This window comes from Phocoena sinus, chromosome 1 (assembly GCF_008692025.1).
Source record: "Phocoena sinus isolate mPhoSin1 chromosome 1, mPhoSin1.pri, whole genome shotgun sequence".
In the NCBI taxonomy this organism is placed as follows: domain Eukaryota; kingdom Metazoa; phylum Chordata; class Mammalia; order Artiodactyla; family Phocoenidae; genus Phocoena; species Phocoena sinus.
The window spans coordinates 130,485,305-130,506,721 of record NC_045763.1 but is presented as its reverse complement, the minus strand read 5'-3'; the positions used below and the strand labels follow the sequence as shown (position 1 = coordinate 130,506,721).

General features: G+C 35.6%; 1 protein-coding gene across 5 annotated transcripts in view; it reads left to right on the top strand.

Annotated features, from left to right (window-relative positions):
• RC3H1 (ring finger and CCCH-type domains 1) overlaps window positions 1-18,786 on the top strand; it is a 95,338-nt gene extending 76,552 nt beyond the window's left edge. For 3 of the 5 annotated variants that reach the window (XM_032631907.1, XM_032631918.1, XM_032631929.1), the window contains exons 14-20: window positions 3,087-3,239; window positions 5,430-5,643; window positions 6,100-6,190; window positions 6,315-6,447; window positions 8,281-8,460; window positions 9,833-9,948; window positions 11,265-11,611. In XM_032631907.1, coding sequence (XP_032487798.1) covers window positions 3,087-3,239; window positions 5,430-5,643; window positions 6,100-6,190; window positions 6,315-6,447; window positions 8,281-8,460; window positions 9,833-9,948; window positions 11,265-11,415 — 1,038 coding nt within the window. In that variant the 3' untranslated portion in view covers window positions 11,416-11,611. Of the gene's footprint in view, window positions 1-3,086; window positions 3,240-5,429; window positions 5,644-6,099; window positions 6,191-6,314; window positions 6,448-8,280; window positions 8,461-9,832; window positions 9,949-11,264 lie in introns of all 5 variants that reach the window. The other 2 variants (XM_032631939.1, XM_032631897.1) reach the window with 2 other exon arrangements.
• The last annotated feature ends 2,631 nt before the right edge of the window (window positions 18,787-21,417 follow it).

Below are 21,417 nucleotides of genomic sequence, written 5' to 3'. Positions count from 1 at the left end.
TGCACACAGTCATGTCCTTTGTGAATAATGACCATTTTACTTTCTCCTTTTCAATTCTTAAGTCTTTTCTTTTTTTTATCTTGGTTGTGTGAGCTAGATCCTCTAGTAAAAATAAAAGTGATGATAGGTTTTCTTATTTCCAGTCTTTGAGCAAATGGAGCTTCTAATAATTTACCATTGTGATGTTTACTGTCATCCTTTTTGTAGGTAATCTTTATCAGATGAATGAAATTTCCCTATATTCCTAGTTTTTATAATTGAGACTGTCAAAGGTTTATTTAACTCAGTAGTGAGGAAAACAGCAGGATGATAAAGTTAATTCAAAGAGTAGGAGAGACAGGCTAATATAGGTAGTGAAAGGCAGGAAAAAAACACTGAAATAGAGTTGCTAGAATAAAACTGGTTAATGTACTAGAGGGTAATAAACCATAATTTGAGGGTTATCAGTATTTCCACAAGGCAGTACTAATAGTTACCATGAATGAGTGTTGTCTTATTATCTTTTTAATGTCTTCAGGATCTATAGTGACCCCAAAGACATTTTTCCACTTCTGATAATTTTTTTCCTTGGTCAGTCTTGCTAGGGATTTATCATCAGTTTTATCTTTTCGGAAAGCCAGCCTTTTGCTTTGTTGATCTTATTTATTTAATTATTTTGGTTTGTTGATTTTACATAACTGCCTCAGCTCAGTATGTGTGTGTGTGTGTGTGTGTGTGTGTGTGTATTTATGTCAAGTAGGTTTTTTCAGTAGGGTTGCAGTTGATATTATGTAAGGAAAATGTCTTACATCCTTTATGTGTAGAATTATGATTCTAAACAATATTTCTAGCTGATAAATTATGAATAATAAGCAATGAAAATTGAAGTATATCACATTGCATATAATAAACAGTAAACTTTGGGGTCTACAAAAGTAATCTACTAAATAAAGATTGTTCATAGTATCTGGCTTTCCTCTCTAAACACTTTGGATGAATTTTCCACAACAATGTAGGTTAATTAGTAAAGCTATAACATCTTCTATTAATATACTTTTACGTGTAAAGTATCAACATTACATGATATTTTTTCAAAAACTTACTATTAGAGACATCCCAGAGCCTTGTTATGCCATACCATTTTTTGAGAAATATGGAAAGCAGTATGACACTGTGAAAAGTGAGCTAATTTTGGAATGAAATATAATTATCTGTGAGGTTCAGCTTTGTGGCTCAGTGTGTGATCTTTTGTAAGTTATTTAGCCTTCATTAACCCTGAGGCTCAGGTTTCTCTATTTGTAAATCAAGCATAATAAAACCTACCTCACTGTGGTGTGGTGAAAATTAAATGAGACATAAGGCATCTGGCACAAAGCAGGCATTCAGTAAATAATAACTGTGTGTATTTATTACTTTTTTACTTGTAATAAAAATTATAATAATGCCTGGCTGTTACGGAACTTTATCAACCTACATATAATTATACTAAATTCATACATTATAAAAATACATAATATAGAAAGAAATTTCTCCAAGGTCTCATTTTCTATATCACTGTAAGTTTATTATATATTTTAACTTTTAATATATATTTCAACTTTTCTGTGCATGAAACACATCATTATAATTTTTAATCAGATCATTTAGTAATAATATATTCAGATTTTACATTTTGCACTTTTTTTTGTTTTTGTTTTTACTTAACCAGTTATCCTGGATGTCTTTCTGTATCAGTATATAAATTTATCGCATTCTTTTTTCTCTTAATAAATTTATTTATTTATATTTTACTTTTGGCTGCATTGGGTCTTCGTTGCTGCACAGGGGGTTTCTCTAGTTGCAGCAAGCGGGGGCTTCTCATCACAGTGGCTTATCTTGTTGCGGAGCACGGGCTCTAGGCGCGTGGGCTTCAGTAGTTGTAGCTTGCAGGCTTAGTTGCTCTGCGGCGTGTGGGATCTTCCCGGACCAGGGTTCAAACCCATGTCCCCTGCATTGGCAGTCTGATTCTTAACCACTGCACCACCAGGGAAGTCCTATCTCATTCTTTTTTTAATTGCTGTATAATACATTGATTGCACTCTTGTTAGTAGGTCATGTCTTTAAAAAGCTAGCTGTTCTACACAAAATTTGTAAGCAGAGGAAAAATGTAAAAAGGAGCTGGAATTTTTAAAATAGAAGTAGGACAAAAAAAAAAGGAAAGAGGTTATAAACAATGGAAACAGGAGTTGTGGTTGAAAATGAGTGGTACTGTGAACAGCATATCCCTCTGCCAGTGCAGAAGACCAAAGTGATGACTCAGAAAATAGAAGGTTTTTTTAGTATAGGCGGAAGCATAGAGCCATTTAAATGTACCAGTACTCCCTGAATTATTAGTATGTCAGTATATACATCTGTGATAAAGTGAGAGCAATTTATTAGTGTTCTAGCACTCCCTATACTGGTATAACCTTGGTCCGATCACCCACGTTGTCTGTCATGGACTTGAAGAACATATGAGATAGTGTATACATAAAAGTACTTAGAAAACTGTAAAACATTACACAGATGTGAATGCAAGTAAAAATGCATTAGGAATCTTATCCTTTTCACTTCATTGACTCAACCCTAAGGACCAGAATTTATTCAAGATATGAATTATTGCTATTAAAGAGATTTAGGTAAAAATGTTGTTATGTCATCACATACTATATAGAACATTTAAGATTACATTTTAAAGAATTTCTAATGCTCTTGTTTACCTGGAATGTTATTGAAAGAAACATTAAGGAGGGTCTAGCAAAACTAGGGCATAATACATTCTTGCTTAAGTGTTAACTGAATCTGATGAGAAAGAGGATGGGCAAATCTCTTCAAAAATCCTAATTTGATTCTTTGAAGGATATTGAGATACTTTTTTGACCCTCTGTTAACAAAGTGTAAAGGCTGAATATCATTTTTCATTTGTTTTATATTTTTCATAGTCTACAAAAATCTTCTAGTGACACAAATCAAATAACTGTTACTATGTTGTTTCAGCATGATGTTCTAAAGAAATTCCTGCTCTCTCTGTGCTGTTACTCATAGACCCATTTCCTATTTTGTTTCTTTTTTCCTTCTTCCATCTGCAGTTTTTGGATGAAGACTTGAAGGTAGCTGGGAAATACAAAGGAAATGATTATAGCCAGTACTCACCCTGGTCATGTGACACCATCGGCTCCTACATTGGAACCAAAGATGCAAAACCCAAAGATGTTGTGGCAGCAGGGAGTGTGGAAATGATGGTATGTGTAATAACTAAGCCATAATTAATACAAATGAAGATAAACCAAATAAATTATCCCCAGTTCTAGGGTAGACACAAGTAACTGGGCTTTGCTTAAGTTTCAGACCATATTCTGTACTATGTGATTGAATTATATTTAAACTATATGTTTTTTTATTTCTTTCAGGTATATATAAAAATCTTTTCAAACTTGTCTAGACAAAGAAGAGCGTTTCTTATGTTTCTGTGAAGCTAGCAATTAACCCAACAGCTGTTTAGAATTGAAAGTAAATTATTTTGCATAACTAAGATCTTGAATTTCTTGTCCAAATAAATTATAACTCTTTTAAAGTTTAAACAGTAAAGTTGAATCTAGTGAACAATACTAGTGTTTGAGTCAGAATTATAGTTACTTAGCTTCAGATGAGCTGTGGTATACTGAAATGTATTACACTTATGCCATTTTATTTTTTAACAAAAAATAATGTAACACCAGTGTATCTAATACTCAAGCTTAAAATATATCACTATTTTATCTTAATTGCTTCTTTATCCTTTAAAGAAATAAAACTTTACATAAGTAATTAAATCCTCCTCGATTTACCTCCCTAATCTCATTTTCTTCCTCCCTCCTTCCCTGGAGATAACCCCTATCCTGAATTGAGAGTTTATCATTTCATGAATAATTTTATACTACTTCTAAACAATTTTGTTTTGAACGTTTATAGACCTTATACATATTATAAACTTCAACTTGCATTTTCATTCAGCGTTGTTTTTGAGATGTATCCAAATTTATACCTATAGTTGAAATTCATTCATTTTCACTGCTTTTATCAGGTACCATTGTATGATAACTAATATCATACAATAAATAAATAAATATATATATATAATTGCTTATTGATTTTCATGTTGATGAACATTTAGGCTGTTTTTAATTTTTTTATTATTATGTACAGTGCTACAGTAAACATTCTTGCATATGTTTCCTTGTGCACATTGCATGAAAGTTATGCTTAGGAGTAGTATTGGTGGGTTAAAGGTGTGCCTTGACTATTCTTTTTTTTTTGACTATTATTCATTTGCCCTTGTTAATTCTAACAGAGGTTCCCTAGGTTGTTATATAGATTTTCAAAGACAAAGATTTGCCCAGCTGGTTGAGAGAAGACCAATTCTTGGTAATAGAAAAGGAAGACTTAGATGAGTGAGGTGATATCTATAGCATAAATATGATTAGATGCCAGACAATTAAAAAAAGAAGAAAGAGAAAAAAAGGAATATAGAGGAGAAAAAAGCGAAAATGAACCTTTTGTTTTTCTGTGGTAGGATTAAGAAAACATTGTTTTTAGGCCATAAAAAACAGTCTTTCTGAGAGAATAGGAATGAGATGAGGAGGTAGAGGTAGATAGGAACCTTTGCTTTGTACCTGACTTTCAGAAAGAGTTATTATAATAAAGTAACATAAACATTAGCAAAATAAAACTCATTTACTTAAATTAACAAAGAATAAAAGTGTTTTCCAGCCTAACCTAGATGTAATCGAACATTTCCCAAATGGATAAAAGTGTACCCCAGTGTTTCTCAAACGTGAATGTGCATGTAAACTACCTGGGGAATCTATTAAAATTCAAGTTCTAATTCAGTAAGGCTGGGATGAGACCTGAAATTCTGCATTTCTAATGAGTTCTCTAGTGATGCTGGTGCTGCTGGTCTCTGGACTATTTTTTGAGTAGCAAGGGTCTAGCAATTAGATTTCCATTTATCTTTCTGACTGGAATGCCTTTTAAAAGCCTATGTTGGCACTTATATTTTTAAACAGTCTTTTTCTAACTATTGATTGTTGAAAATTAATTTATTGGTCATGATGGGCCTTTTTTTAAAGAAATGAATTAAATACAAGAATACATTACATATAGTAAGGATAAATGTTTGTCATGAAAAAATATATATATACATTCAAATATATATATTTGAATGTATATATGTACTGGGCATGATGTAAAAAATATTATAGAAAGTGGTCAGAGCTTTGAAAAGCAATGTTTTATATGACAACTAAAGGCAACTAATGATTTTAGTCTTATCAGTAAGAACATTATACTCTATTTTAACCTTATTACAGAGCTAGAGGAAATTATGTTAGAGATCTAAGTGTGGGGTGGATTTCTCATTTTACTTTTTACCTTCTTATTTTACTCTTTACCAGAATGTGGAGAGTAAAGGAATGAGAGACCAGCGATTGGACCTTCAGAGAAGAGCAGCAGAAACCAGTGATGATGACCTCATCCCATTTGGAGACCGACCAACAGTATCTCGATTTGGTGCCATTTCTCGAACTTCCAAAACAATATATCAGGGTGCTGGCCCAATGCAGGCTATGGCACCTCAGGGAGCTCCCACAAAATCTATTAACATTTCAGGTAAGAATCTCAGAGGTAAGCTGATTTGGAGTGTTCATAGTCACAACTCCCAGCACCACCTACTCCCCATTTACCGTCAGTGCTTTTCATAATCTTGCAGGGCAGTAGTCTTCAAACTTTTCTGTGGAATTATCCCTGTAGAAAGGTAATTATAACCCAGGGAATTGTAGGGGTACAAACTAAAATTAAATATCTGTATGTGAAGGTAACCTATGTGTTATTTTTAATAGTTTCATTGCTTTTGTTAAAATAATACATCTCATTTTTTTTAAAATCAAACAAAAGAAAAAATTACAAAGATTGACTTTTTATTGGGGGAGAAACAAACATCAATACCCCTCCATCTTTCAAGATAACTGTGTATATAATATGCCTACGCCTTTTAGATTATGGCTACCTAAAAAAAAGAATCAAATCTATGAATTGCATCATTCCCTGTAAATTACTCTCTTACAGATTATGGTCCGTATGGAGCCCACAGTGGCTGGGGAGGTTCTCCATATTCACCTCATCAAAACATACCTTCTCAGGGACACTTCAGTGAGAGGTATAAGTCATTCTTTTTACTTTTACAAGCCTTTAAAATTACTCAACTTACTTTGTTTTTCTGGTCATAACATTTTTTTTAAATAAAATTTTAAATTTATTCCATACTTTCTTTCCCACAAAAGGGAGAGAATATCTATGTCAGAAGTGGCCAGTCATGGAAAACCCCTTCCATCTGCTGAGAGGGAACAGCTACGACTAGAATTGCAGCAATTAAACCAACAAATTAGCCAACAGACCCAGCTACGTGGACTAGAGGTACCAGCCTAGAGATATTTTTTCATTCCAGTTTTTGAAGAGTTCTCAAAAAGATTTTAAAAGGAGGAACTTTTGAGGTAAAATGAACATAAAACTTTAAGGTTTGTTTCCTAAGAGTTAGTATAGTTGTCCATTTTTCAAAGAATTTAAGTACTTCGAAGTTCTGAGACAATAGGAAATTTTAGAATTTCTATTACCTGAGAATAGAAAACATATTTTATATGTTTTATATATTATACATTATATATTACATCTGTATATATATATAAGCACCTTTTATATTTTTATACTGTATAATATTTTAGATAATCTAAAATTTGTAGATTATCTAAAATATTATACGAAATAAAAAATATAAAAGGAGCTTATACTCCTTGATGGCACATTTAAGTTGAAGGTATATAGTATATAGTTTTTTAATCAACAGATGCTTTTAGCTTAAGATTTGTTTTTAATTTCTTATATTTTCTTTAATTTTTAAAAATTTCTCAAAAAAAAAAAAAAATTTCTCTCACTTCTTTTACTCGTCAGCATCTTTAGTAGAAGCTTAGAACTTGGACCTAAAAAATATAGTCTCTGTATAATAATACCACCTTTCATTAATATAGTTCTTTCAGTTTATAAATTACTGTCACATATCTTATTTGACCCATACATGTCCCTGTCAATTAGATTAGGCAGGTGGTATTGTCCCCCACCCTTTTTGGTTGAAGGATATTAGTTTCACAGAGGTTGAAACATGAACCCAGCTCTTCATACTCCAAATTCAGTGTTCTTTCCACCATGCTACCTGATACTTACGAGAAACAAAATGTCAGAAGGCAAGGAATTCTTAAAGTCCTTTAAGTGCCACATCAGGAAGACTAGGTTTTGTTTATATTATCCTTTGCATTGGAACATAGACTTTGAATATGGAGAGCTAAAGACGTTCTAATGATAAATGCATTGCTCCCTTCTGGAGAAAAAGATGCTCTTGGAACGTTTCTTTCTAGATGTATATCTTTCTACAAAGATCTATAATAATAAGTAAGCTATTGCTTTGGAAATAAATTTCTAACTGATTCAATCTTAGACTTTCTTATTAGCAAGGCCAGTAGGAGGGATTTTTGTGTGTGTGTGTGTGTGTGTGTGTTTGTTTTTGAACATGTGTCTGGCTTGTGCTCTTATGTAAGCAAGAAGGTTTAGAAATAAAAACCTGTATAGTATGCATGTTTGTCTCCTTTTTCCCATTGCTTTATTAACATTGGTCCAAAACTTCTTGCTGATTCCTATCGTAAGAAAAAAGAATGCTGTGTTTATTATGTTCACCTTTAGTTTATTAACTTGTTGAAGATTTGGACCTTTAACTCCATAAAGCATTATTCCTTACCTTGCTATTTCATGGCTTTTTGTCTTTATTGAAATTTCTAGACTGATTTTCTGTTCCAAAAGAATTTCAGCACTATTTAACTCGCTGTGGTTAAAAGTCCCTGCCATTACTGAGGTATCATGAAAGAAATGATAGAATTTACATCAGAGAAAATTCAATTAAAAAACAAAAGGAAAAATATAGAAAAGGAAAGAAGCACATTTATAGTTGACTTCTCTTTCCACTAAGAAAATAAAAAGAGCAACTTATACCAAAGATTAAATTACTATTCACTAAGTTTAAATGCCCCGTATTTTCCCTTTGTATTCAAATGGTACTCAGAGAAAGAAGCAGTGCCTTACATTTGCATCATTTTTATTGCCAATCCTTGAGTAGTAAGTTGCTTGGGCGGGTCTGGCTTCGGGCCTGGTCACTCTGTGCGCGGCGTGGCGTGTGTTGAGCTGTGCGCTTGGCTTTTGCACTAGGCTGTCGGTAGCAGGCTGGCGCTGCAGAGGGAGGCGAGCGCCTTGGCAGGCCAATCACAGCCCCCACCGCCGCCGCCGCCCCCGCCGAAGTGGCCTGGAGCGCCCTCAAGTGAGCAGCTGAGCTTGGAACTGCACCAGGTGGAAAGGGAAATCGGGAAGAGAACCCGGGAACTGAGCATGGTAAGTGCTATGGTGGGAAAAGAGAGGAAAGCTGAAAGGAAAGCCTCTGTGTAGTTGTGTCGCTGAACTCGTGGCTCTGGAGTTCTAGAATCATCTAGAGCTGTAGAATCATCACCCCAAGGCACTGCACTGAGTGATTAATACTGACAGTGAGTGTCCTGAAGATGGTCTGCCTCCCTGTTTTATCATTCTTCTCATTCTCTTTTGGTTTGAGTGTGTTCTTTGTCTTAGTTTTCTGCATTACAAAAAACTTTCCGGGAAAACAAGGGGGTTATCTGGAAGTTACTAAATTTCTGTTAAGCGTATTGATTAAGGAAGCAAAGGGGATGGTGTTTTTTGCAGTGCCCTCATGTTAAACAAAGATGTATTACCAAATAACATTTCTAGGTTTCACAGCCCTTATATTATTGATGACCTATTTTTTTGTTATGAGTGAGATGCCATCTACATATTATTTCTTGTGGAATTATATCCATAGATATGCTTAGGGTTTGTTTCATAGTGCACGAACACTCATTTCAGTAAATTTTTAGTCTTAGGAGAGTGAACCATTCCCTCAGATTGCATGGTAATTGGTTTTTGTTTTTTTTTTGCATAGTTTTCACATTCTTTGTAAGCAAATAGATGGGATATTTCATTTTTCTGTTTTCAATAAGTGTATTATAGATACTTATTATATTTTGACTTGCTTTTTCTGAGTCATCAGTTTTTCTGTGAGATTTTTCCATGTTAACTTGAGGCATTTGTCCCCTTGCTATCCAGCTTGGATAGTGAGCAAGTGGGCCGTACTCCATTATGCTTTTGTGTATCTCTCTCTCTCTCTCTCTCTTTTTTTGGCTGCATTGGGTTTTCGTTGCTGTGTGCGCGGGCTTTCTCTAGTTGCTTCACGCAAGGGCTACTCTTCGTTGCTGTGCAGGCTTCTCATTGTGGTAGCTTCTCTTGTTGTGGAGCATGGGCTCTAGGTGCACAGGCTTCAATAGTTGCAGCACATGGGCTCAGTAGTGCGGCACACGGGCCCTAGAGCACACAGGCTTCAGTAGTTGCGGTGCATGGGCTCAGTAGTTGCAGCGCATGGGCTCTTCGGGCACACGGGCTCAGTAGTTGTGGCGCACTGGCTTAGTGGCTCTGCGGCATGTGGGATCTTCCTGGACCAGGGATCAAACCTGTGTCCCCTGCATTGGCAGGCAGATTCTTAACCACTGTGCCACCAGGGAAGTCCCTATGTATCTCCTTTAATCTGCCTGTTTCTTTGGTCATTTTACAGAACTAAATATGATTTCTGATCATCATTTTGTGTTATCTATATCTGTTCTCTCTTCCATTAGCACCATTAAATAAAAGATAATTGAATTTATTTCCTTTTCTTTCAAAGGAGAACCAGTGTTCTCTGGATATGAAAAGCAAATTGAATACAAGTAAGCAAGCAGAAAATGGACAACCAGAACCACAAAATAAGGTTCCAGCTGAGGACCTTACATTGACATTCAGGTAAAGAAAGGGACATTTTCATAGTCTTATACAGTCATGACAGAAGTACCTTCATACATATAATTTGATTTTTAAAATATTATTTTGTATACACTGAGAAAAGAATATTTTTGCATGAGTTTAGGAGTTAAAACTTATTTTAGGTCAGACCCAAGGTTGAATTATCTGTTAATACCTAAGAAATAAAATTTTCTGCTTCCATCTCCTTTTTCCCCTTGTTTTTTAATTTATTTAAAACCAGTGTTAACATTTTGATATATACCCTTCTGGTCTTTTTTTTTTCTTCTGTTTTTTTCTTGTGTTTTTTTTTTTTTTTTTTGCAGTACGAGGGCCTCTCACTTCTCTGGCCTCTCCCATTGCGGAGCACAGGCTCCGCACGCGCAGGCTCAGTGGCCATGGCTCACGGGCCCAGCCGCTCTGCGGCATGTGGGATCTTCCCGGACCAGGGCACAAACCTTTGTCCCCTGCATCAGCAGGTGAACTCTCAACCACTGCGCCACCAGGGAAGCCCTCTTCTGGTTTTTTGAAGTGTGTAGGCATTTAGCCACTTCCACCCACCTATCCGCCCCGCCCCCGCCCATCCTCCTGGTTTTTAATTTGGTCTGTCCCATGTCATCCATTATTCTTCTATAGGTAGGGAAGGATACATATCAGCTATTGTGAACAACCCTGCAATAAACAATATTATAGTTAATTCTTTGTTTGCATATCTTGCATCTTAGAGTATTTTGCAACTTAGGGTATTTTGAGGCTTTTGATGCATAGTCCCAAGTTGCCCTCCTGATGATATACAACAATATCTAATGCCCTGTTGCTTTCAGGCTTAGGTTTTTGGCTGTTTAAATCCATGCGTTATCCTGGGTTCAGAGCAATTTCTTGTACTAGTAAACCTGCTAAAAGCAGGGGTCAGCACTTTTTCTTAAAGGCCAGATAGTGAATATTTAAAATTATGAGTTTTACTATTTCTGTGAAAACTCTCAGTTCTGCCATTGTAATGTGAAAGCAGCCATAGACAATATGCAAGCAAATGGGCAGGCTGTGTTCCAATAAAAATTTGTTTACAAAAACAGGCAGCTAAAAAAAACAAAGTTAAAAAAAAAAAAAGGCAGCTAGCTAGCCTTAGTTTGCCAACCCCTATGCTAAAATAAAGCATGGATATAGAGCTGTAAATTAAAGTTTGAATGCCATTCATGTATGCCATTCCATACTGCTAAAAAGAAAGGCCCTGTTGACTTTATTCTACTAAATAATCATTTTTATCTCTCTCCTTTTTTAAAATCCAAACTCCTTTTTTTTTTTTAAAAAAACGTTAACAGTGATGTGCCGAATGGATCAGCCTTGACACAAGAGAACATCGGCCTCCTATCAAACAAGACCAACTCTCTGAACCTGTCAGAGGACCCTGAGGGAGGAGGGGACAGTAATGACTCCCAGAGATCAGGAGTTACATCCAGTTCTGCTCCCTAAAACATGAGGAGTCCTACTTTTATCTTCTGTTCCTAACCAATTTGTGGGGCGTAGGGGTAGGAGAACAGATAGCTTCTAAACATTTTCTCTGAGAGTGGTCAGAGAAATCCAGGAAAAGCACCGGAGGCAATGTGCACAAACACCACTACTAAAAACAAACCCTGCACATAGTTCACAATAATGCATTTTTTAATTTAAAAGAAAAAGAAAAAGAAAATTAGCAGTATCTGCAAGCAATTCAGATTAAATTTGTTTTTGTTCTGTGAATGAACTTTATTTTAATAACTTTGGACGCCTTGGATCCAGGGCTTTAAAAAAAAGAAGAAGATATTATATATACACTCTGTTTGATTAATTGTATGATCTTAATGAAGTAGGTTTTTCTTGTATTTTGGTATTATTACATACCCAGTGTGTATAATTCCTTACCCCCAATCCTTTCCAACTCTCACAACCCCATAAATTACAACAGACAAAAAGCACTGGCCTTTCTGAGAATTCTGTGGTGCTTGAGAAATAGACAGTAATAGACTAGTTATTAGAAAATGTGCAGCACACCAACTTTCTAAGAGCTGTTATTTAGAAACCATAATCTGCTTTCTCTTTCTGGGTCACTAGCTTCATGTGTAGGTGGGTTTTTCATATGGCATTAAAACTTTTTGTAGTTTTGTTCAGGAGGGCTTTATTTCTTGTTTTTGTGTTTATTTCAGCTTTTCAGAGAGATAATTACCAATTAATTTTTGAAGCCCTCATTTCCGATATTATGGATGGACCCCTTTCATTCTCTTAATGTAATCAGAAACCTGAGTCAATTTTAGATTGCTTGAGTAGATTTAAGTGGAGATTACTTTCAGGATAAACTGTAGTTTATTAGCACTGAAAATACATACTTGGTTTATTACCTGTATTGAGGTGATGGTTGGAAATTTAGAGCTGTGCTTTTCCAAATTGAACCTCTGCTGAAATCATAGAATGTTCAAAAACCACGACAATCAACCATGTTGTAAAACTGCAACACTTGATTTGAACTTAAAATGAACAGAGCCACATTAGTTCAATGGATGTGTTATGTTTTACTCTAAAAAACCAGAAGTATAAAATTCCCGTATACTGGAGCCCTTGGCTTTCAGAGATTGGCAAATACGAACTGCCTGAATCTTAAGGATAGTTCATGAATTAATCAGTTGCTGCTTTTCAGAATCATTAGCACAAGTAGATAGTAAGTACCTAGAAGTCAATTTTTGTAGTCTTGGCTTTACAATATTGAAAAGATTCTTCATGAAAATGTTGAAAAGAATAAGGAAGAATTTTTATTACTTAGTTCTGCTGCACATATTCTGATGCCACATGTCTGTACTGAACTAAGACCATATAAAACATGTTTAGTGGGGGTTATTTGATATAGTCACCCACCCTATCCCTATGTTTGCCTGATTTTCTAAAAATTTCCCTTTCTGGATTATACTACTAAAACAGAAAGCACTGGTTATGTAATAAGTTACTGCATTGCTTTGGTTGGGTAAAAGCAAGAGTTTGTATTTTTCTTGTTTCTTATTTTCTTAACCCTTAACTCTTGCTGAGGTCATAACAACCTCAGTCTAAGCTCTGTGTCCATCATATTGTTAAATGAAACAAATGGGGGGTGAGGGTGGGGGGAGGGTAATACAGTCCTGCCATTGCCTACCAGTAGGAGAGTCCAAACAGAACACTCTTTTGAGTAGCAATTATTTAATTTGCCCAGTCAAGGCACCGTGTTTATATACTATTTCACATTGAATTTGATTATGCCCTACAGACCTGGCTGGTCAAGGATTTGATATACACATATTGGCTTGGGATTCGAGCTTTCTTTTTTATTTAAATAAAAATTTATATATATATTATATATATACATATATACATAGCTATATCTGTATATATATTGGGTATGTTTTATGGATTTTTTCGCATGAGCGCAGCTGTTGCGATAAAATGACTGATTGGGAGGTAGAAGCACTGAATGAAGATGAGGCATTTTATCAGTTGATATCCATATTTTCCTTTTTTTAAAAAAATACACTTGCTTTTTTGCTTTTTTTATTTGTTTTATTTTGCTTAAAACCCTCTTACATTTACTCTTTAAGTACTTACTGTTTTTTGGGGAGAAGGAGAGAAACTTTTATGTCTGACAGAGTCCCGAGATTTTTCATTTCTCTCTATAGCCATAAAAGACAACATTCTTGGCCTCTAACCTTCTGTAGGCAGATTTGGGCAGATGTTATTTCTCCTTTGGACATGTTTAATTCCTAAATTTTAGGAGCAGTTGGTTCAATTTGGAACTCAGAATGATTCTGGTACTGAAAAGGAATTTATGTGTATTGATTTTGTTGAAATTTGGAGTAAAAGTAAAATTCCATTTTGGGTATCTGTTGAAACCCCTAATAACTCAACTTCTGTTGTTCTTGTTCATTTTCTTCAAATATACTCATTCTTCCTTTCACCATTTTGATTTTGTAAGCTAGGCAGAAACAGGGATTAATTTACACAGTATTCCTATTATGAATAAAACCAGAGAAGCCACTGTTTTGAACTGACTTAAAATACTCTCTTTCTCTTTTTAAGGTATTTTCATGGAGTGAAGATGGGGGGAATCTCAAATTGTAGCCTTAACCCTAGCTGTACCTCTCTAAGGCCTCACACTCTAGAGGAAATCTGAGTGGGTAGAACAACAAGAGAAAGGTATACTGTCCCATTGTGCCTGTAATTTACCTATTTTAAATTGGTTACTCTGCCTTACCTCATAGAAATTCTTACAACTTTCACAGTGCTCACAAGCAGTTTTAGGAATTCAATAAAACCTCCATTGTTTTTTTCTCTTTCTTTTCCTTTTCTCTGTTGTATACCTTGTGATATGATGAGCTAATAAGGGTCGATGGCCTGTTCAGGCAAAACTGCTTGACTTTCTAACTGCTTTTTTGTTAAAAATCTATGAAAAATAATTGACTTTTCTAGCTTTTTAAATTTATTCCTTTAGAGACAGGTAGAAGATGAAACCAGTCAGATAGGAAATACAGTTTTTATGCTTTCTACTTATTCAAATGTTAATTTCTTCTGAAGATGACTGTTTGCTTTTCACTGAATTAAAAGGCAAGACTCAGACATCTCAGACGAAAATGAACAATTCTGAGAAGGTTAAGGTAGGAGTAATAAGCATTGTGTTCAGTCTGGATAACAACACCAGAATTTTATTCCAGCTAGGAATATAAAAGTACTTGGACTTTTTCTTTCTTCAGTGAGTCTCTGGAAGAGGGTAGAAGAACCGAGAATAAGATATCTAGACTCAATTTTCTGACTTATATGTAGTTCTTTTGCCTTACTTATAGATATTGTCATAAGTTCAGTAGGTGCCATGACTTGGGTAATTTACAGAGGCTGAAGTAACCAAAGATCCATTCCTTGTTACTTTTCTAATCAAAAGAAAAGTTAGTTATAACATAGGTTTCTAGTAATATTCAAATAATAAGACACTATTTCTAATGCCAGCTACAAAATACTCAACTACTCAGAATGTATAAAAATTTATTTCATACAGCATTAATGTGGTTGATTCCCTTCTCCCATTTTATTTCCCTTCCCTTCTCCTAGTCTTTCCCATGTATTTATTTATTTATATATATATATTTTGCCTAAAAGACATAAAATTGGTATGATTCTCATTTGCTACCTTGAATATGTAACTCCATCAGACTTCCCATTGGTCTTTAGGGTTGGAGCTCAAAGTTTTTGTTTTTCTTTTTTTCTCTGTCCCTTCTGTATCTTGCAAATTCCCCTTGATTTACCCACTGCCCTCCCCAATCTGCAACAGTGACAGTTTGCTGCCTCAAAACAGAGCATTCAAATGAATTCGCTTAGCCAATAACTTCTGTGAAGTTGCCTTTTCTAATGGTGTTATTACTCAGTGATGCACAAATGTGGTATTTGCCCTACTGGTAGGCAAACAAAGGTCTGGTTAGGAACGGTAACCTGCTGTTTTCTTTAAAGGAGAGCCAAAGACTTGTGCTTTACTCTGTTTTGGTTTGGGAGGAAATAGTAGCCATTTCGATTGTGAAACCTCTTAGTAGTTGTGAGTTGATTATACTGTGTAGGGAGATGTATCTAAAGTTAACTGTTAAAGTTAGCTGGCCTTATAAAATGTAAAAGTAATGAAAATTCTTCAGTTTTTCTAAACCATGAATGTCATCTTTTACAGTATTGTGTGTAAGCAGTTCCTCCTCCCTTTTGTTGAGATTATCTTGTCACGATAGCATGTTGTATTTTTGCTATTTTACTTGTGCCTAAAGGACAATCTCCTATCACTATGGTCAAGTAACTATAGTCAGTACATGTTAGATTATATTCAGATTCAGAGAAAAATAGATTCTTTTCACTAAAGAGTACTTGGTTGCTATTGCTTATGTACAAATGGTTATAGATGGAGATCTAACCATCTTTTTCTACTTTTTTTTTGCTCATTTTAAAGAATTGAGTAAAGCTTTCATGTATAAAAGCTATCTGTAAAAAGCACTTGTAATGTCTTATATATCATTAAAAGGAAAGGCTCAGTTACTTTTTAGGGGAAATTAATAACCTGTCTGGAAATTAACTGCAGTGTTTACTTAGATTTTTACCCTGAAAGAGTCCAGTTGTGTTTATTTTTTATTGACGATACATGGTTATAATGTTTGCAAGGTGATCTCTTCCCTGAAAAGTCTGCCTATCCTTTTAGATAAAAATTAGAGCTACTAAACTAAGCAGATTTTACGTTCAACGTTAGGGATTGAACAGGCAAGCAGTCTACTGCTGTCATCATTTTACCTGATTGCCCATTTTGCTGGCCCACATTCATACCTTTCTACCTTGGACAGCTATGATTTTTATATTTATTTGTTGTTTCAGCTCAGCTTTATGAAATTTTCCTGCTGAAATTACTTATTGGGAATTATAGGTGGATTGCAGTTAATATTTTTTAAAATTCTTATTTCAACTTTCCTGAGCCACTTAGAAAAAGAAAGTTGTTTCTGTCGAAAGATACTGTTAATTGTAGTAAATGCCAGCTTACCACTTGGTTCTTAAGATTTTATTTCTTTGACTGCTAAAGGTGTTTTCACTTGCATTAGATTGTAACGCTAGCTATAATGTTAATGAAGAATAGGAAACTGCCACCACCAAGAAGAAGTAACACCTTTTAATAATAAATATGTTCCCAGTGGGTAGATTCTCAATACTGCACTGAACAAAGTGGGTAAAGAGCCCTTTGAAATCCTATTGTGATAAAGGGACTAACCTCACCACTGGAATCCTTGTTTTCAGAGCTTCTGAATTTTCAGCCAAACACTGAACTTCCCCTAAACTTTATTCCTGAGCAGAACATCCCTAGAGTAATAACCATTATTTTCAAAAGAAAATAAGGCACAGTAACCCAAGAGAGAGAACTTAAGCCTCACAACAAATTGTGTCCAAAAATATGTATTTAGAAAAATAAAATCCTGTGGAGTTTGTTATCCTAATGTATGTTGTATACTAGATAAGGTGACTTATTTTCTTGTATTGAGGTCTCATTATTTCTAGTTGGGTTTTTGTGTGTGTGTTGTTTTGTTTTTAATTTAAACTCTTAAGTAGACAGAGCTCACAGGTCTTTGGCATCCATTCTAGGTTGTGCACTCAGAGTCATCTTATAACTGGAAACTGTCAGGTGGGCCCCTACCCCAACTCCAGATGGTGTATGAAAGGGTCAAGAAAAGAATGGAAACAAACTATTGGGTGGATAATTGGTAGCCTTTTTTTTTTAACCTGATTTTTAAAATCACCATTTATTAGCGTAATCTCTCTCCACTGATAGGCTGCCATTCTCACAATAATATCTGAACCACCCTGTAAAATACTCCTCTGATTTCAAGGCATTTAAGCTTTTGCTTATCATGTTTACATCCTCTGTTCAACTAAGACACTGTTCTGAGAGCTACTTTTTCCAGGTGTATTGTTGCCTACATTTCCTTTATTCAACCCCTTTCATCCTTTCTCTTCTTCCCACCTTCTGGGAATGAAAGGAACTTGGGGGAAAAAGTTTTTCTTTTTTTTTTTTTCATTGATCCATAGGCTTCATTATCTTACTTGATGATGAATCTGTGAGTTTTTAGAACAACAGAAATGGAAAAAGTGAATCAAGATAATGAACAAAACCTTTCACCCACTTAAAACATTTTCCAGTTGTGAGATTCCTCTTCTTGTGTGTGGTCTCTTCCCCTTGTTACCCCTCTTACCCTTTTTCCCTGACTATGGTCAATTTGGCTCATACCAGTCTCCCCGAGACATTCTGCAGTCATTATCACCTTTTTGGGTGGATTTTATTTTGTTTTATTTTGTTTCTGTTTTTTTAAGTAACTTTTTAAGATTGATGCATATTTGCTTGGGATAGAGCTTGTGTAATTTACCAATCGTATTGATTGTATGTGATTGTGCCCTGCGGAGGTATATTTAACAAGTCAAAAATAATCTAGGATAATAAAGGAGCCCATGAGATTTGAGTCAGGTTATAAATGACTTCATGAAATCATTTACAATTTGAATAGTGAGAATTTATATCTCCTGTTCTTAAATTAGTGCTAGACAAAATACCATTTTTTTTAAGTTTTCTTGCATTCCTATTTTTCTCCCCTTGCCTTTTAGCTCCCTTGTTCTTTCTTGCCTGCCTCCTGTTCAGAAATAAAAATATTGAGCCTTAAAGAGACAGCTCATTTCTAAATTGCTGAAGTTTGTGAAATTTTACTTTTTCCAAGTGTTTCCAACTTTTCTTTAAAAAGTGAAGACATAATGAGTTGGAATTTCACAAGCTGTGAAATTAGCACTTGGCAAACTGTGAAATCTTATTTGAAGACTTTATCTCCTGGAAGTTCTTTTGGAATAGGAAAAAAGACCATTTCCCTCTCTTTTTAAAAATCTGTTTATATTTTGAATTTTTAAACAGACTTCAAAAAAGTGAAGTAGAAGAAAAATAGTAGTAGGAAGATGTTTAGGACAGCAAAATGCTGGGTCTGAATAAGTACATACTCTCCTTGTTGCAGAGTTTTGAGAGGATGAGGGCCATCTTTTTAATTTGTATTATCTGTGTGCATGGTGTCTATATCAAAGATGCCACATTTTGTTAAAATGCTATTCCTTTCTTTATTCTCTTGGAAACTGACTCAGCCTCATGTTGCTCCAAATTAGTGTTTAAGGCTCCCACAAGTTGCAGATAAAAGGACAAGTAGAAGGAGGTGATTCGCCTTTTGGTTTGTAAATATATGCAAGTGTCTACAAGGTCTTTATCTGCTTTCTGTCAGCATTTATATTAAATGATAAATTGATGAGGAGAAATGCGTAGTCTTTTTTTGTAAATGAGCCTGTGCCCTCTTATTCTAACTTTGGGATTGTTTTCTTACACCTTTTTTATGGAGTTGTGTTTGTTTGTTTGTTCATTTTTAGGTGAAAAATAAGAGAAGTAGGTAATATATACAAACACACATACTTGCAGCGTCAACTTTATAGATATCACAGGAATTAGCCCAACACCACAGTTCAGAATACTTCATTTGTTATACAGTGATTGCACACTAGGAGTAAAGGTAATGGTTCTGAAATCCTAGAGTCAGTGTTCAGTGAGACTCCATGGTTAACATCCAAAGTTCTAGTTTTTATGCCTTCTCTTAAAATCAGAACCTTTTTATGCTTAAGCAACATGGCCTTGCTCTGAATACCTTCCTGATGCAAATATTTTTTGTCCTTCCGTTCATACTCACTTTTCCTAATTGTCCTAAAATCCCCACCAATTAGTCATTCCTGGCATTTAGAGGATTTTCTCTTAGAGACCACTGTAAAATATACCCTATTCAAGAACTCAATGGCATGAAGAAGAAAAAAGGGGAGAAGAGGGGAATACTCTAGATTAAAAGGAACTTTAGAGATACAGAAATCACATGCAACGTGTGGACTTTGGATCCTAATTCCAACAAACCAAACATTCTTTTATATTATATAGTTAGGGGAATTTGACTTAAGTATTGAGTATTAGATAAAACCAAGGAATGACACTTTTGTTCAGTGTGATAATAGCAACATTGTTATATAATAAAATGTCCATATTTTTAAAAGACAATAACTGACAATGGCTAGAGTTTCCTTTAAAATAACTGAATATTTTTAAAAGAAAAATAATATACATTACCAGTGAACAAACATCACTCCTTGTACCATCAGTTAGCAATTAGTTGTCCGTTAGTACCATATCTGACCTCAAGAGTAGGGGCCACAGTAAGAAAAAGTTCAGAGGGTATGAAGGATGATAACTATTCCAACCATTCTTGAATGTCATAAAAGCTAGAATGGGAATTCCAAAACCAGACTTGCTGTCTTTACCACTTACCTAGGCCTACCCTGCTTACAAGCAACAGGGTACTTTGTGATCCCTTACACTGAGACTCATTGATTAATATGAGTTTGAGGGCTTCCTTGGTGGTGCAGTGGTTAAGAATCCAACTGCCAATGCAGGGGACACAGGTTCGAGCCCTGGTCTGGGAAGATACCACATGCCACAGAGCAACTAACCCTGTGTGCCACAACTACTGAGCCTGTGCTCTAGAGCCCGCAAGCCACAACTACTGAAGCCCCCACACCACAACTACTGAAGCTCGTGCGCCTAGAGCCTGTGCTCCACAACAAAAGAAGCCACCACAATGAGAAGCCCGCGCACCGCAACGAAGAGTAGCACCTGCTCACCACAGCTAGAGAAAGCCCGTGTGCAGCAACAAAGACCCAATGCGGCCAAAAATAAATAAATTTAGTTTTTAAAAAACATGAGTTTGATTTTTTTGTGTATATTAGCATCTCAATCCCAGTAATCAGCTAATCTGCAATGATCAATTTGTAAATCACTCTGCTTTCCAACATGGTGGCTCATTTAGTTAATGGCTGCCACCCTTATTTGGAACACCTAGCACATCAAAAGTAAACTTTCAACTACTCACTGAACACTCAGTACAGTATTTACTAAAGTAATTTACTGAGTACTCTCTATATGGCACAACACTGTAGGGGACAAAGAGGAAAATACTCTCTACCCTTAAGGATCTCAGACTCCACTTATGAACTTGACATGTATACAGTTTAAGGATACATAACATAAACCATCTACAAAGCACTAGACAGAATTACCAAAGGATTATGCAACCACAGCTGTCCTTAAAAGAGAAGAGCAAGGAGCTGTGAGGCTATACACAAGGAAGATTTAGCCTTGCTTGGCTAGCCAGCAAAGGCTTTCTTGAGGAAGTGGCATTGAAGGTAAGAAACAGCTTGGGGGGACTGCGCAGGGGCGGGGCAGGAGACTCCTAGTCAGAGAAAAAAAGATGGGTGAACTCTGCGAAAGAAGAAAGACAGTTACGGAAATGAAGAAGGTCATTGAAGTTAGAGAGAGTGAGATAGTGGCTTTGGATGCAGAGCCAGATCACAAAGTTGCGTTTTATTCTTAAAAGGAGTCCAAGGAAGGGTTGTAAGCAGGGGAATTAAAGGGATCAGGTTTGTGCCTCTTCATTCACGTTCATTGAGAAGCTTCTGTGTCAGTGCTTCTCAAACCTAACATGAATGCAGTTCACCTAGGGCTCTTGTTAAAGTGCAGTTACTGTTTCAGCGGGTCTGGAGTGGGGCCTGAGATGATCTAACAGGCTCCCAGGTGATACCAGTGCTGTTTGTCAGAAGACCACACTTTCGAATAGTAGGGTTCTTTCTACGTGATAAGCAATTTTAGAAGCAGAAGGATCCAGTTTTCTGCCTATCAGACTTAAACCTTTTAGTGAAATGAGTGAGATGTAAGGCATAATTAGCACCACTTGGAGACCACTTAAAGGGAAGGGTCTAAGGCTGGGAGAAACAAGGTAATTCAGGGAAGTTTTTGCATTTGAGGAGGGCCAGGTCTTAAAAAGCTTTATGTACCCTTCTGAGTTGTGGTTTTATCCT